Here is a 17,228-nt window from a genome sequence, read left to right on the forward strand (position 1 = left end):
TACCTAACTCACACATTTCAGCATATGCTCAACTCTTTTTGCTGTTACCAACACCTCCTCCGAAGGTGGCGCATCTTCAAGCCACAAATCCTCTCTCATCTGGTCACCTTTGCATTTGAGTACAGATTGATCCAGAATCCTTTTGTCAGTTGCAGCTCCAAATTTACGAGTAGCAGGCAACTTTTGAAGACCTGTTATACAAGCCTCAACTGATTCTTCTTTTCCTAGTTCTCTCAGGCCAAAATGGTATCTCTCCAAGATGGTACACAGGGAAGATAATGTTGACCAAGTTGAAGTAAACAGATTCATACTCCTTGAGATTCATCTTATCTTCCAGATCAGGCATTGTCTTTAAACCTTCCTCACTTTCTCCTCAAAGGCAAAACATCAACAAAGAGTACTTCTTTTACGCACTAAGATTTGTTTCACAAACCCTATCATATTTACTGAAAATGTATAGGTGGATCAGCAGGGCTGCTCATGAAAACTGCTGCCAGGTCAGGTCATCCCTGAACAGGAACACAAGATTTGCAATACGAGGATCCTTAGACCGATGCGTTTTTCTCTTCAAATTATGAACCGATATGGAAGAGAATTCAAAAATAAATTCCTCGGTAAGATTGCCCTAAACCTCCATTGTCAGTGTGTATTGTGGTTTGAATTAAATATTGGCATACAGAAAGGTTAAACCTAGGTGATATTTGTTGCTTGTTCATCAAACTATTTTAGCACCGACAGTGTTCCCCCAGAAATCAGCAGATAACATTTCACACCCACAAAAAACACTGAACCACAATAAGAGCATTTATGGAAATCGTTCCAGCTTTGAGAACTTTTGAAAATAAATAATCTCTAAACAGGGTAAAACATTCAGTGGTTTTAGTTTATAAAAATACAACCATTAAAAATGATGTGTGGTGCAAGATGGAAATTCACCAGCCATTTTTGTTACAAAATCAACTATATCGCAGTTGTCTTGGAAAGTACAGGAAATATATAGTCAACAGAATGGTGGGACAGTGGCAACTAGGTTGCATTCCAGATGTCATAACTATCTGTTGTTGAGTGCATCCAGGACGCATAGTATCTTTCAGAGAATGTTCCAGAGTCCTCCTGATTCCATTCACTTGGATTGGCATGTGCACATTTCTTAGGTTCTGCTTTAGCAAAATACACTGCTTGGCACGTTTGGCAATTCAGCTGTGCTCCACAAATAACGAAGTGTTACTTTCCTGTGTTTCTAGTCAAATGTTCACTGTCGATCTGAGGTCTCACCAGCGTGCATTGAGATTCATGCACTAGAAGTGCTTTTTCTGAGATTCTATTAATACTTGAACCTTTGATTCTTCTGGTTCGACAACCTCATTTTCAAGAAAACATCACTGAGGACATGCTTTAAAAACGCTTTCTAAGGACCAAACCAGGTTTGAGCTTGTCTTTTGAGTTTGCACCCACTGATGCGAAACACAGTTCCACACCCATCCTCATAACACGTGCAACATTCCACTGTACATGCTGAATGGTGGGTTTTGCAAAATAAAAGCAGTTCCTACACATGAAAATAAATTCAGAGAACAGGAAAAGTTTTCAAAATCAAAACACTTTGTTCCACTGTTTAGACGAGGTGCATGCTAATCATACAAGAGTTGTCTGGTACTTATAGAGATTAGTTCAGACTCCATCTTAAAATTAATTGATACATTAGTAAGACTGCACCCCATGGCATAAATGGAACATGTTATATCTAGGAGTGTCTAAAATTATGATTAGATGATTTGTGAAGGTGACACACATCGCTAATTCATGAATTTATGGAATATATCACCTTTTCAAAACTTTAACTGTCTGAAATGTCAAGCAGAAAAAGATTCTGTACAAGGTAAGTTTAGCAAAAAGGTTTTGGGAGGACTGTTCACCCCCGCAGAAAAAGTAGGTTTACTGAATTTTTAATCCCTCATAATACAAAATTTTGTAGGAATTCTCACAACAGAAAGCAATGTTGCAATTTCAGTTACATTATTGGTAATTGTACAGTTCACATCCATGTTGGCCCGCTGTTGCTCTCCATGGGCTATCCTTTTTGTACAAAATTGTATTGTTTGAGAATACTTAAAAATTGCTTTTTTTTTCCTAAATAGTATTGGAGGAAGATCATCAAGAGAATCCCTGATCTCGAGTGTTCCTAATCTGATTAGGTTTTGGAACTTTTCACTGTTCAGAAACTCCAGTCCTTTATAGCAGAACATATATCCGGTAGCTACTACATTTTATATATTCCGCTTCGAGGCACAGGGACCAACTCCAAGTTAGAGGAGAAGCAAGAATAAAGTGTTCAGTACAGAACGGTCAGAAATTAAATGAACAACACAAAGTTGATTTTGCAGCATAAAAGGTGCATAAGAAGTGAGGCTAGTTATAGCAGTATGAAAACAGGAAAGGCTTAAAAAATAGACATCTCTGCATCGTATCACGTTCAAAATAAATTAGTGATTATGATAATAGACATTGGAGAAGAGCAGAATGAAGCCACTCTCAAAGGAACATCGGATACGTGTACGATACAGTCCCATACAGAATGGATATATGTAATCCAGAGTCTAGCACACATGAAAACTCACATTCACAAACAGTACTTGAATGATTATTCCAACTAATACCAAGCAGGCACTGCTTTTCAAGTGTCATCAGGCAATATTCTGTTATAATACCTGTTGGTTATGAATTTGTGTCTTCTGATTGAAGTAACAATTCCTCCTACGAGGTGCAGGATTGTCATTGTCAATACCATCTAGGTTCCCGTCTACCCAGGCCCATGCCAAAATATAAAAAGATCAAACAAAGTACTATAATCTGTACAAATAACAACGGACGGACCTGTCTTTCCCATAATATCTAAAAGCAACTGGGCGACCCTACAGAAGAGCGTCCGGTTTTGAGTGCTTGAAGCACATATTCTAGAAAGTTCACACTTGGGTATGAAACGGAATATAAAATATCTTACTGTGTGATTTACCTACTGCCTTCTCAGCGTGCAGGTCTTGAACAATGAGCTATATGAATACATCATTCTCATTTTAATTGAATACTCACATCTTATTGGACAAACCCTTTTTCCAAAATCAAAAACAAATACATGATGACCTATGATGTTAATGAAGAGGCCACCAAACCCTTATCAGCGCAAAGTCATTCAGTGGCTGAACAGAGCATCAGTCTTGGTTCACAGAATAAGGCATCTCTCGGCACAGGGCGATCTGAGGCAAAAGGGGGACAGTGGAGGAAAGAGATAGCCAAGGAAGGCAGCACCAACATCTCTCGCTTTAGGAACAATTTGCAAATCGACCAAGCACCTAGGTTCCAAATTTTATCAAGATTTGTTGCAGTAGGTACGAAACGAAGAATGAAATAACTGACACGTCAAGCGTCTAGACTTCTGAGCTGTCGCTGCCGCTGTGCCTGGTGGTCATAGTCTCACTACTGCTGCAGTGGCTGTTGGCTGAGGACTTCTTCCCCTCAGTTGACTGTCCTCTACGCTTCAGAAGTAACACAACAATGACCACAGTGCAGATGAGAAGCAGCAAGGCTGCGGCCCCTCCTATCACCGGTATCATGTTGTTCTCAGAGTCTCTGCCTGTGGCTTCTAGTGCAGGGCGCTGGTACTTGCCGCCCACCGGCAACAGCTCCTTCTGGCCGACACTGATTTTATTGGTGCGGTCCAATGCTATGTGCTGAATGTTGGTGCCCCTGCTTTTTTCGGATCCAATATCTTGTGCGAGCGGTGGGGCTTCCAGGCTGTCTCTGCGGCTCCGCCTTAGAGCCAAGGAATTAGGACCGCTGCCAGCGCTGGACACTGCATGGTGATACTCCAGGCTTCGTTTTCCAATGCCTCTGTTGGCGTTCTCCCTCGAGCGGACTGTGTAAATGGTATGGATATACCATTCTCTGCCTCCGGCCACCTAAGAATACAAAGGGAATTACTAAATCTATGTTGAAGAACATAATTTCAAACATTTGCACATATTTACATTGAAATCATAGTACAGAAGACTCCATTAAACATCCATCATTCAATATTTAAAACGTAATCATTCTCTTCCCCCACAAAAAGCAAAATGAGGGAATAGAATAGTCAAGAGCTAAGTAAGCATTATCCCTACAGCACAGAGGCAAGACCTAAGTCAGCATTATCCCTACAGGGTAGGATCACTCTAATCACCCCATTCGCTGCACTTCTACAAGACGAATTAAAGGTTGACTGTTCCAAAATCCTTTGATAAAACCCTACAAAACTAAATACACTTGTTTACAATGCGATCGGTTTTAGAGATAAAAATATTGGGAGAAGTGCATAGTTTTCTACATCCATATCTTGAACCTTTTTGGTCATTTTCATCAAGTATACATGCTCAAAACAGCTTAACATGCACAAGTTACATTTTAAAAAGTCGTTTGCCTTGCATGTAATCAACATATTAATGTCCCCAGTGTCTAATCACCATGTTAACACTCCAGTGTTCGCAAATCGAACAGTTACAAACAGTTGTTTTCAGAAATATCCTAGTTTATTGGCCCAAATCAGAGCTTAAATTGTGCTTAATTACACTTCATATATATATATTTTTTTAAAGATAAATAATGTATGGACCCTAAAAATAGACCAAAATGGATCACCCCAGCTGACTGTGTTTTCCACAAAGTGGACATCCCACTGCTAAATCTTTTAAAACATATTTAAAGCTTATATATAGAACGTATGAACACATCTATTTATCACACTAGCACATTACGGCAAGTTCACAAAGGTGCAGAAAATTCACACTTTGACCACAGACATACAGAAGAGGTGGACAAAGCAGATGGGGTATAAAGAGTGGTCAAACAGATCAGCCAAATAGTTTTTATCTGGTCAACTGGTTCAGAGGTAATGGGGGCTGTTGGTGCACAGGTGGTGGGGTGGGGTCAAGTGGCAGGAAAAAGTCAATAAATGGGTGTTCGCTTCTCCAGCTCCCACTGTAAATAAAATGCAAAAAACTCCACACCTGTTTATTCTTTTAAAGAAATTTTAGTTTAGAGGTTTTTTTAAACAAACCTATTTGGAACACAGATTCCAAAGCATTGGGCTTCTTAATTTTAGGGAAATTTGTTTTAGTCCCTATGTTTCAGGCAAAGAAAATTTCGCACAATTTCTAGTGAAGAAAAATAAACAGGGGCTAGGTGTACTAATGAAAATTCAGCAAAAACCGGTTCAAATTGTGCACCAATGTTTTGCAAACTAAATCAGATTTTGCCAACTGACCCTATACTAATAGGACAACTGGCAAAATTAAGATTTAGACTGGGACACATTTTGACCTACCTCATTTTTATGCAGGAGGTAGTCCATAAATTGTGACTCACTCCATCTGGAGGCCTTTACAGATATGGTGGCCTGCTGGGGCCAGCAGACCCCTATGCCTTTGATAGCGCTAAATAAAGAAAACTTGTTTTTATATTTAATCCAGCCCATTTTCCTAAAAGGAGCTTTTTAAAAGTTTTTTAAATTTCTTTAAGAATTGTCACTGATTCTATGGACCACTGTCTAATTCTAAACAAACTTTTCTCCACATTGAGGAACTTTTTCAAAGGTCAACAATCTAAATTGCAGTTGCAAACCACTGATAAATTGCATTACGAATCATAATTTGGAAGGGAGTCCTAACTACAACCCTCACGGTGAACCAAGCAGGAGTCCCACAACTACATTGGAGTACATGCATGTTTTGATCAGTATGCTAAGCTTTCTTTTCTTAGAAAAAACCAGCAGAGCTCCACATGGTACATAGAGGTACAAAGTTATGCATAAGGGCTGATCTGAGTTTTTGTTGAGTTGTTCTAACCTTCAACTCACGTGTGCAGCCCATAACAATTTGAACTGGTGATAAAGTACTTCGTAACTTGTGCACATGCTTTGGTTAAGACAATGGCAGAAACACAGTGATCCATACCAGTGGCACAGTATCATACGTCGTAGGGTGCAGTAATCTACAGTCCGTTGCAGAAACTTTACAACGGTGGCTGCTGGATGTTTTCACATTCATTATGTCACTGCCTTTTGTGCAAAACTAACACTTTGAGCAATCGTTTGCATAGTGAGGATACGCAAAATATTTAGCAAAACTAATTGGAAAACGTCATAATTTTTATTTTCTCAATTTGTGACAGGGTTCAAATGAAGCCTCCCTTGACCAAAAAGAAATAAAACTACAAAAATAATCCATCCCTCCAGACTACGATTGAAAACAGTTCCAGCCTGTGGGGAGAACCCTCTAAATATTTAAAATGGAAATGAGCAACATTTTAAATTAGACCCAATCGTTCAGAAAGCCAAGTAAACTATATGTAAAAGTTGCACTAAAGTCTGAAACTGTTTGAAAAGTATTTTTTTCAGATTATGTGTTGTGACCATCTTTAATGTTCATTATTTAGAAAGCTGTAGTATCGGGAGCATCATTCCTATGTTTGTGCACTGGGCCCTAATTGTGTCTGGCCTCGCTGGTGGTTTCTGCCTTGAGCAGGAGACACATCTACTGAAGTCCATGATGCCCATTGCTGGAACAGAATGAGCAGGAAGCAGCACTGCACTTGTGCAACTGGTGCATGCCCAGCGATTACCTGGAAGAGCGGATCGGATGCCAGGCTGAACCCATCGGATCCAGGTTGACTGGCAAGCGGCAGGGCATCGGGTCGGTCAATGGCGAGCTGAGCCTCAAAGGCGACATCACCAAACACTCTGGCTTGCGTCTCAGGTTGAGCCTTGTCCTGTTAAAAAACACACATGAATCAGTGGATGACGGGAATAAACGTACGCATCAGTGAACTCTCCCATTAAGGGCAAACAGTAGACGCATTACGAGAAAACCAACCATTGGCAGCAGTGGCAAAGCCAGTGTGTCTTTGGCCCAAGTGTAAGGGAGAAAATGTGCCCCCTGGCTGCTTTGTGAAGTACAGTCATAATTATGTTTCACTGGGCCCCTGAAGCTTCTGGCTCCGTGGCCACTGCACCTACTGCAGCAATGGAAGCGACGCCCTGATTGACGGCATATGTCTAAGACAAAGGGGGGGTATGTACAAGAAAATGTCAGAGCGCAGCGTAACAGCAAATTTGGCAACGCCGCTCTCCGGAATTTTCAAAATGCAGGGATGCACCGTATTTTCAAAAATAAGGTGCACCTCTGCGTTTCCCTTAGCGCTGGTGCTAAAAAAAGCTGCCTAGCGATAGCGCAGGCCCCCTTGCACCATGTTGCAAGACTGCCTGCACTGCAGGGGCAATTGTTTATGTGCAGGAAGGGACACCTTCTTGCACATAAACAATCTTGAAAGGCGATTTGCAGTTTCTATGTGTGCTGCAGAATGCAGAGCACATAGAAAGAACAAAATACTAGGAGAAATGTATAATTCTCCTTGTATCGACATCCTAAGACCTGGTTTTACCTGGCCCTAGTTTTTGGCTCTGCCCCATCCTTGTGAATATGGGGCAGCACCAAAAAGCAATAGGTGTTGTGGTGGAACGCCCACTGCAACACCATTGCCCGCCCCTTTGCCACAGCGGGCTGCTGTGGTAAGGGGCATAATTGTTAGGGTGACCTTAAGTGGCTTAACACCACCTTGTAAATATGGGGTATTGAGCAAGGCCACCGGGACGTCAGAAATAGTGAGGCTCCGGTGGTGTTAGTGGCTTGTAAATATGTCCCAAAGTATTCGGCTTGGGAAACAGTTGGAACAACGCGGGCAGAGCCAAGTGTGTTGTGAGTACGCAAGCACTACCACGCTTGCATACGCGTGGTTAAGGCAGTGCATGGTCTAGTTGCTGGCTGCAACTGTATAGAAAATGAAAGAAGGTACCCTGCCTAGTGTTTATAGAGGTCCTAGTTAGAGGATCCAAAAATGATAAAAAGGGGGGGTGATTAGCCCAAGGGCTGACGCTGCACAGGACAAACACCAGGTCAATCAAAGCAGACTAAACAAGATATATTAGAAAAATATATTAGAAAAATACATACTTTTTATTTTTCTTCTTTTTAAATATATTATTAGTAATTTTCAGAGGACAGACATATACAAATTAGATAGTCACATTGATATATCGCAAAATACATAGCAAAAGTTTTTTTTAAAGATTAAGAGCTACCCAGTACTGACCACACTTCAGACAAACTTGCACACTCATTCATACAGGGATTGTCTCTAACTCTAGTTTAAGCATTCAACTACCATTCATCCATTCATATAGTCCTGGCTTAGGCAACAATAGATATTCAATAAGTTGCCTAGATCGGGAGGTTCATCAAACACTAGGCAGGGTACCTTCTTTCATTTTCTATACAGTTGTTTTTTCCCCCTTGGCCTGCCTATACTATCAATAAAACCCTTGGGAAGCCCCCTTCTTTTGTCTAGTTGCTGGCTGCAGCTTGGAAGCAGGAAGACGCAAGGAAGAGAGGGCGCAGTGATGTAAGTGGGGCTGGGTTTTGGGGGGAAAAGTTTGTATGGGTCGGTGAGCCGTGGGTAATTTTCAGGGCTTCGGGTTGTTTTCAGGTCTGCGGGGTCTGGTCATTTTCTGGGCTGGGGTGCTCTGATGCGTTTTCAAGGGTAGGTTGGGCTGGGGGGTCGGGTAATTTTCAGAGATGGAGAAGGTAGGTCGTTTTTTAATTTGGGGTTAAGGTATTAGTCTTAACGGCCGTGGAAGGGATCAGGGTTGTTTTCAGGGCTGGGGTGGTTGGGGGTTGTTTCAGGGCTGGAGAGGGGGGTCAGTCGTTTTCAGGGCTGGAGAAGGGGGTTGGGATCGTTTTCAAGGCAGAAGAAGTAGGTCGGTCGTTTTTACTGCTGGGGGGGTCAGGGTAATTGTCAGGGCTGGGGGTCGGGTAGTTTTCAGGGCTGGGGGAAGGTTGGGTAGTTTTCTAATTAGGAGTTAGGGTATTAGGCCTAAGGGCAGTGGAAGAGGTTGGGGTAGTTTTAGAGCCAGAGCCGGGGTGGGAATGGGTCGGGTAGTGTTTGTTAAGGGACATGGTTTTAGGGCTCAGGACAGGGGGTCGGGAATCGGTAGTTGGGGTAGTTTTTTAAGGGCTTAGGGGAGAGCGGGTAGTTTTTTAGGGCTCGGGTGGGGGTGAGGGTAGTTTTTTACAATAGGGTTTAGGATTTTAGGCCAAAGGGCAGTGGTAGTGCTTCGGGGTAGTTTTAGGGACAGTGCGGGGTGGGAGGGGATCCGGATAGTGTATACTAAGGGTTAGAGACAGTGTGGGGGATGGGAGGGGGTCAGGATATGTGGACCTCATGGCGGGGCAGGCAGGTAGGGGGGTTTGTAGCTTAGGTGGGGGGAGCGGGGGTCATGAACTTAGCCATGCATACCCCTTTATCATTCATGCCTTTATCATGAATTTCCATGGTAAAGGCATGCGTGGTAAAGAAGTACGTTATTAAGACACATTCGTGGTTCTGGCTGCGTAGGAGAGACACGCAGGGTTTAGCCATGCATGCCTCTATCATACAACAATTCTGCTTTATCCAGCCTTGATGTTCCAGGTCAGCAAACATGTTCCAGATCCATCAAAGGGTTGCACTGGAGAAAACACGAAGAACTTTGACCTGCGCCTAACACTAGTTTCAGAGCTAAAAGGAATGGGAGGGATGTGGACTGAGGGAGCTCAGTCCACAGCAGCAGAGCCTCATAAAGGAAAAGTTGAACATAGGTTCACGCTAAATTTAATCCAGAAAAGCAGGTTCAACAGAGCTGCAGCCAAGCAGACATTTACTAAGATTTGTTGGTAATGTAATATTTCAGAGGTTAGTAATCAATGATTGTTTACACCCACAGCACTTCATAAACTGTTCCTTCCACTAAATAAACAATCAGACAACATTCAACACCTAACTCACTGATCTTAAACCTGCTTCACATATCTACATCCCAAACAGGAAGTTGTTTCATGTTTGGTCCCCAAAACAGGCTGCTGGACAGTTGCGGCCAGCACAGGTAAGAGCGGTGGGGCGGGGCATTGTGGGGAAGTCAGCATACGACAGGATAAGTTAAATAATTTTTTTTAAACAATAAAACCACTTACCTTGTGCTCGCCGCATCGCCGACTAGGCAATGCGGTGAGCCCAAGGCAAGCGGTTTAATAAAAAAAAATGTATTTAACTTATCCTATGGTATGTCGACTTTCCTGACTCCCGTCACCACTCTTACGTGTGTCAGCCGCCACTGCTGCTGGATGCCTAATATTCAATGCTTGGTTTGTCATAGGGCCTGATATACAAGAAGAGGCATTAGCGCCCCTGATAAATTACAATACGTTGGGGTACATTATTTATCAGGTGCGATAAATAACACTTATTATAAGTTTATGGGTACTAAAATGTGGATTTTGATGTTTAGCGCACCAAAATCTTCATGATATGGTAAATACCGGGGGTCTATTTACAAGGTTTTGGTGCAGGGCAGTGCCGCAAGGAATCCTAGTACACTTCCCTGCGTGAAAGGAAAAGGGCAGGAATGCACCATATCTATGAGATACAGCGAATTCCTTTCCTTTTCCTCTGTGCTTGCGCACAATGGGCTGCCATGTGCCAACACAGGCTTCCTTGTGCCATGGTGCAAGTGTGTCTGTGTTGTAGGGGTGATTGTTTTTGTGCAGGAAGGTGTCTCTTCCTGCAGAAAAACAATCACGAGAGGTGTTTTCCTCTTTCTATTTGTGCTACAGAATGCAGCAGACATGGAAAGAGACAAAAACATGGAGAAATAAGGATATTTCTCCTTGTAGCGCCTCCCTATCGCCACCCCTAGGGTGGCATTAGGATCTGACGCATTCCCAGGTTTGCGATTCCTCGTAAATCTTTGAACACTTCTGATTCCATGGGGGTTGCGTGGGAACACCGGGAAACAGCATTTACAACGCTGTCTTCGCAACGCGGTACCTTTACAAAACGGTCGTTCAAATGACTGCGTTGTTACCACACGTACCATTACATCGCAAGTCATTTCAATGCATTGCTGTGGGGGAGCGCTGGTTTTGGATTTGAAATCCAATACCTTCCCTGCTGTTGCACAAACTGGAGTAGGAATAGTAAATAATACTATTCCTAAGTCCAGCGCGCCCCCTAGAACAAGTCGTTGTAGCTACTTGCGATGTACTGGTTCACGTTGTAACAACACGGTCGTTGTAACAACCGTGTTGTAATGGCATGCGATGCATTCGCATGCGTTGTAAAGAGACACATTCGGGAATACCCACAGCAACACCCATGGAACGCCCCTTTCATTCAGTTTCCTGCTGAAAGGGGCACATCTTTACAAGGCAATAAAAAGCCACACAAAGGGGCTTTGCATGGCCTTGTTAATATTCTGGGGCACATTGTGCCACCGGAGCATCAAAACGTGATGGTCTGGTGGTGCAAAAGTGCCGCTAGGGGCCTCGTAAATGAAGCCCCGTATGTTTTCCCCTGTTAAATTTGGCAGTTTTGACCTGACGAAATGTAACGAAAGTTGGGTTATTTAATATATTTGATGATTATCAGATGTTTTAAATGAAATCAAACTCAGAATTCTGTTCAGTGCATAGACGGGTTTGTGCACTTGACAGAATCAACCGCCCAACTTGTAATCTGGCCATAAATGTTATTCTCTAATACCGTCCAAAAAGCAATACTCAGACAGTGGAGTTGGACACTGTATTGGAAACAGGCTGCCATCTTTTGGTCACTTAATAAGAAACTGTAATATGTACATTTTATTTCAGTGGTTGAAGCAGTATTAAAATCATAAATATCAATTAATAGAATGATATTTAACCTTGGTATGATGTATGTCATGCACGTAACAGGCTATCAATTCTCTAGAAAGGAGAAAACACTGAAGGCATACAAATAAAAACAATAGTTTCAAGTGTGCCTTCAGAACTTATGTATGTCCGCTGGACTGGCAAACTTTGGAGTTTGGCGGACATGTTACTTAATTACAAACGTAAAAGATATCCTGTCCGCGGTATTATAAGTCCATTGGATATAATGCGCTCGTAATACGGCGGCTCGGGATATCCGCCACGTTTGTGACAGTGTAACTCATCAGCCAAACTTTAAATCAGGCCCTTAGTACCTTAACCATTAAATCAACCAGCAACGCCACCTTTAGGAATTCCCCTCAAATGGTGCAAAGCTACCTGTACCAAAAAGGGTGCTAAATGACATTCCTAGGTTGGGTGCAACCTTCCATGTGTCACTTGCTTACAGAGTGTTTGCTCCATCCCCCTTTCTGCTAAGCAGACCAGTTAGCACCACGTTCCCTTCCATTGCTTCTGCTTCAGTGTTTAGCATCCGCATTGTTTTAAGGTCCTGCAGCGGATGATGCTGTTAAAGGTGTCTGCTGAGGGATGCTGAGATGTCTGAGCGCATATCCTACTCCAAAATAGCTTTTAACTTTGGTGATAGCCTGGTCATGGTTGCATCTTTAATTCCATGTTCCTGCTAAGCCCACCACTGTTTCCATACATACCAGGACTTTGAATCTGTAGAGCAGGGACGGGGAGTCAGCCAGGCACCCGAACTCCTTGTTGTCCGGGTTATACTTGGGGACATACCCATCCGCCCCGGTGCAGAGGAATACTTTCTCGATGGTGCAAATAAATGACTTCCCCAAGTTCTGAACAGGATCCACCATGACTCGCCCATAAATGGAAGAACCTGGAGAAGTAAATTCAACATGTACTTACAGCTGTGTGATATCATTACTTACACGAACATACTACAAGGTCACACTGTAAAATTTGTTTTTTATGAGACCTCATCGCTTAGTTTAGACATTTTCAGCTCCCACTGAGGGCCTCCTTTATGAGAAGGTCATGTAGAGCAGCACAGCAAGTCACAATGCTGCGCTGCACTCCGTGACGGAAAGGGAAGGAATGCACCGTATTCAAGGCAATATGGTGCATCTCAGTCCTTCCCTTGCGCTGACGCCCTTTTGGAAGCCTAGCACCAACGCAGGCTTCCCTGCACCATAGTGCAAGGGTGCCTGTGTTACATGCAGGATTGTTTCTGTGCAGGAAGGGGTATCTTCCTGCACAACAATAGTCCTGGGAGGCATATTCCTCTTTCTATGTGTCCTGCAGAATGCAGCACACATAGCAAGAGGAAGAAACCAAGAGAAAAAGAGACAGTTCTCCTCTTTATGCCTCTCCTGGGCTAGGTGTAAGATTTTGGCACATCCCTAGGTTTCCAAGTTCTTGTAAATCTGGGGATGGGCCGAAATACATGGGAGATGCATGGGAACACTCACGCGATGCCCATGGAGCGCCTACCCAGGGCAGAGTAAAGCAATTTGCGTTGTGTTACTCCAGATTTTTAAAGACACTAAAAGCCACGCAAAGTGGCTTTGCCTGGGTTAAAAAATCTGAGAGGTTTGCGTCACCCATGTGCCACATTGCGTGGAGCAAACGTGACGCAACCCTGTCATAAATAAACCCCTGAATGTATTACGCCAGTAAATGGAAAAACATAAACAATATATGCGCATAAGAAAGAGGAAAATAACTATATTAATCCAAATGGATTTTCATTCATCTGTGATTGAATAAACAGAAGGTGTAAAGATTCTAGAAATTTGAGCATATATTATTAAATGTGGTAAGAAGTGGGAATAGAGCCCTATATATCTCATTTAGCTTTTCTCAGATAGGGCACAACAGAATTGTTATTAAGACCTAGTTTACAGAAATCTCAAGTAAAACAAAATATAACTAAAAGTCATATTTCTGATTTCTGGTAAATAAAAAATAGGCACCTGCCTGTTCTGCAAATGTAATTTTCTTTGGTATAATTTTGGGTAATGGATGTATTCTACTTTTGCCTTAGGAGTGTCTTACACCTAAATTTGTAGGCGTAAGACGCACTCCCTCATGGAAAAAAAGTTTGGTGCATTGTTCCTGCAGCAGTTACTTAGAGTGAAGAAGATTAAAGAGTCTGTAGTACTGAGTATTATATACTGCAATAGAACAGCATGTGCATGTTTTAACAATAATTGCACTCTCCGTGCATTTTATATGTACCTATTTTTAAAAGTATTGGTATGTTTATGGGTTTATTTCTCATAATAATGTTTAGGAATGAATCACTCTTCAGAGTTTCGTGTTACCGGTAGCACATGATTGGTAGTATTGGTGATGGTGGTTATTTTGTTGAAGCTCTCCATACCATTAAAGGGTATCTAATTTTACATGAATGGGTTGTATGTATAGCCTTGGTCTCCTTTTTTCTTCCTTAAGATGACATTTTGATTTCGTCAAATGGTAGTGCTCACAAGGCGTCTGCCATGGTGCATGACAGATGCTAAATTGTTAATTGTTATCTTAATTACATGTTCTGGAACCATAGGATCCTGAAGCGACATAAATATTACACTACTGTTTATACAATGTGTTATAGGATGCTTTCCAGCAAACAGCCGCAAAATTATGTGTACGACCCCCATTGTTCAAGGGTCTGTATAAGTGATATTGAAAATCAATAACCACCATTTACCAAAACCAAAAAAAAGAAAATGACATTTGGAGTTGTCAGTGGAAAGACTCAATTTAAGACCTTCCTAAGTCTTAGCAGAATGTTTCAATGGGGCTCATTTAGCAGCTCGAGCGAAAACTCAAATTTAGTTTTTCAGGATTTTCATGCAGAAAACATTTGAACCAGCGCAGTTGTTTGAAGAAGGAGGAGAACTTCCGGGAAGAGACTCCCCTTGTGTGTCAATCAAGAGATTAGAAGAAACCTTACAACAATAACACATGAAAGCTGTCTACAAAAAAAACTCATCGGCAATCAGTGTGGTGCACTCTCCTAATGTACAATTCACTATCATAAGCCAACTGTCTATCTTTCAGTGTTCAAAGAAAGTGATTCTTAAGCCAATGTTTGACGCTCTCACACCACATCAGTGCTTGGGGCCACATAAAGCACTATAAAACCAATAAATTATGTAACATGCAGACAACTGTCTTTTGTTGCAGAGCGAAAACCCAATGTGACATGTCCAGGCACCCAGACAGCTACCAGCAAACACTGACCCCCTGGTATCACTGCAACCAAAGTGGGTCACTATGAGCCCGTTAAGAAGAAAGGATGTTATGTTGACACTAAAGAGCAACTTTGGAGTTGAAGGGCCAGAAGGGACTCTGAGAGGCCCAACCCGAGATAAATGTCTACAGGTAAAACTTATTTTTGAAGTCTTGTAGCACAAAACCACAAGAGTAAAAAGGCGGCAATGTGTTTTTATAGGATGCGGAAAGCTAACACTGTTGCTTCTATTTACCTTTCCCTAGTTAGCACCCCAAATTAATGAATGCATCTTTGCTGACATTTAAATCATCTGGTGGATGCTCCATTTATTGGTGTCAGAGATCTTATGGTTTGGGGACCATCTCACAGGGAAAGCCAGGACGGGTTCCCCAGCGGTCTACTGCGCGGAGATACTCCTTCGGGAGTCGATTCTAGCGCATTACAAACCCACAATTAATTAATTAATTAATCCATAATATTTTGTTATAAAATAAAATCCAAGCACAGGTGGAGTGATTCATCGTGTGTCGCACAGTGGTGCTATCATTCATGGCTTTTAGTCAAGAGCATCTTCACTCACCACCTATCCCAGTTAAGACAACAGCGCGTTCCTGTATTAAAAGAAACATGGTGGCTGGTGTGTGTCAGTGTTATGAGAGAAGCACATGGTAGTAAGTATAAGCAATTAAGCAAATAAAATAAGAATGGCGTGTACTTGCCTGTGTACGCCCACCCAAGCATATAGACATTTCACTTCACAACTTTAAAAAAAAAATGTTTTACCTTCAGTGAATGCCACATCAGTCCCTTCCCCAAATCCCATTGATCCGTCCGACAGCCAGAGTTCCTTCTTAGAGAGCAGAAACATTTGTGTGTTCAGGCTGAACTCTGCCGCCACTGGGTCACTGACCTGAGAGGAAACAACAGTATGTCAATGATGACGTAGAGTAAAGCAGCCCGTGCCTGCTGGGGTGACGCGGCAGGCGCGCGTCCTATTAATGGCTGGTGAACTTTCTTTTTAATAACTCCTTGCCCATTGGAGAAGGGGAAGACAGAAACTGTGATGGACCATTCCAGAGGAAAAAGCACCCATCAAGAGCGAAGCATGGGCACATTACTTGTGCTGAGGTGCATGATGGAGGGGGTGTCACACAGTCATGAACCAGACATGCTAATGTAACACGTGTTTGCAGTGAGTTTTTTACATTGTCTTGGAAGTATGTTGTAGTGCTCTTTACGCCCGTCTGAAGTCAGGAAGCCCAATCTCCTTAAAACGAGGGACGTCTACAGAGCTGACTAGGCATTAATATCTTACACAGGGTGAGGGGGGAGATTCTTGCTAATTTATGCTCTCATGGTACTGTTGAGGAGCATTGGCAAAGCCAATAGTTCATAACCATGGAAGGATTATTAAAACAGCAAAGCAATGATTCTTGGATGATTTATGTTCCTGTTTGGTGCCGAAAAAGACATAAAAACAGTTTAAAGGTTTATTTATTTTTTTAACAACATCAAACTATGGGGCATATTACCAAGCAATAGCGATAATTATCGATATTGCTTGGTTAGAGACAAAAATTTACCGCAGCGCTGCGGCGATTTTTACCGCAAATAAACCTTGGTATTACCAAGGTTTAACGCAAATGCGGTAAAAATCGCCGCAAAGCATGAATATCGCTGAAAAGTCAGCGATATTCATGCATTAGCGAGCTAATGCTCTTAGCCATGTTATCCACCTCCCATTGGATAACATGGCTAAGAACTGCTCAGGGCAGGTGTTAGCTTTTGGAGATATTCCCGCGTAGCGCGAATATCTCCAAAAGTTGGTAATAGGAGATAGCGATGTTAGCGACTGTTTTCAGTCTCTAACATCTTGGCACGCCCACTTTGCATCTCATTAGTGATAAATATCACTGACATGCAAAGTGGGGCCCGAGATGGTCGCTATCTCCTACTAGCTGTCGCTAACTGGTGTTAGCGGCAGCTAGGTAATAGGGAGATCATTTTATCTCCGCTTTCTTGGCTTTTAAAGCCAAAAAAGCGGAGATAAACCCCCTTGATAATATGCCCCTATGTACCTTGCTGTTAGAGTTTAGAAATCCAGGTCATATGGGGACCCCTAATGTATCAGATCATGAGGCTTAGATGTCTATGCTACA

General features: G+C 42.4%; 1 protein-coding gene across 1 annotated transcript in view; it reads right to left on the reverse strand.

The window, feature by feature from the left end:
* Positions 1 to 791: 791 nt before the first annotated feature.
* Positions 792 to 17,228, reverse strand: part of FREM3 (FRAS1 related extracellular matrix 3) — a 229,581-nt gene continuing 213,144 nt past the window's right edge. Inside the window, exons 21-24 of the mRNA XM_086962240.1 lie at positions 15,853 to 15,979; positions 12,521 to 12,708; positions 6,652 to 6,798; positions 792 to 3,956 (exon numbers count right to left, since the gene is read on the reverse strand). Coding sequence (XP_086818366.1) covers positions 3,426 to 3,956; positions 6,652 to 6,798; positions 12,521 to 12,708; positions 15,853 to 15,979 — 993 coding nt within the window. The 3' untranslated portion in view covers positions 792 to 3,425. The remainder of the gene's footprint in view (positions 3,957 to 6,651; positions 6,799 to 12,520; positions 12,709 to 15,852; positions 15,980 to 17,228) is intronic.

Source organism: Lissotriton vulgaris, chromosome 3_1 (assembly GCF_964263255.1).
Source record: "Lissotriton vulgaris chromosome 3_1, aLisVul1.2, whole genome shotgun sequence".
NCBI classification, from domain to species: Eukaryota; Metazoa; Chordata; class Amphibia; order Caudata; family Salamandridae; genus Lissotriton; species Lissotriton vulgaris.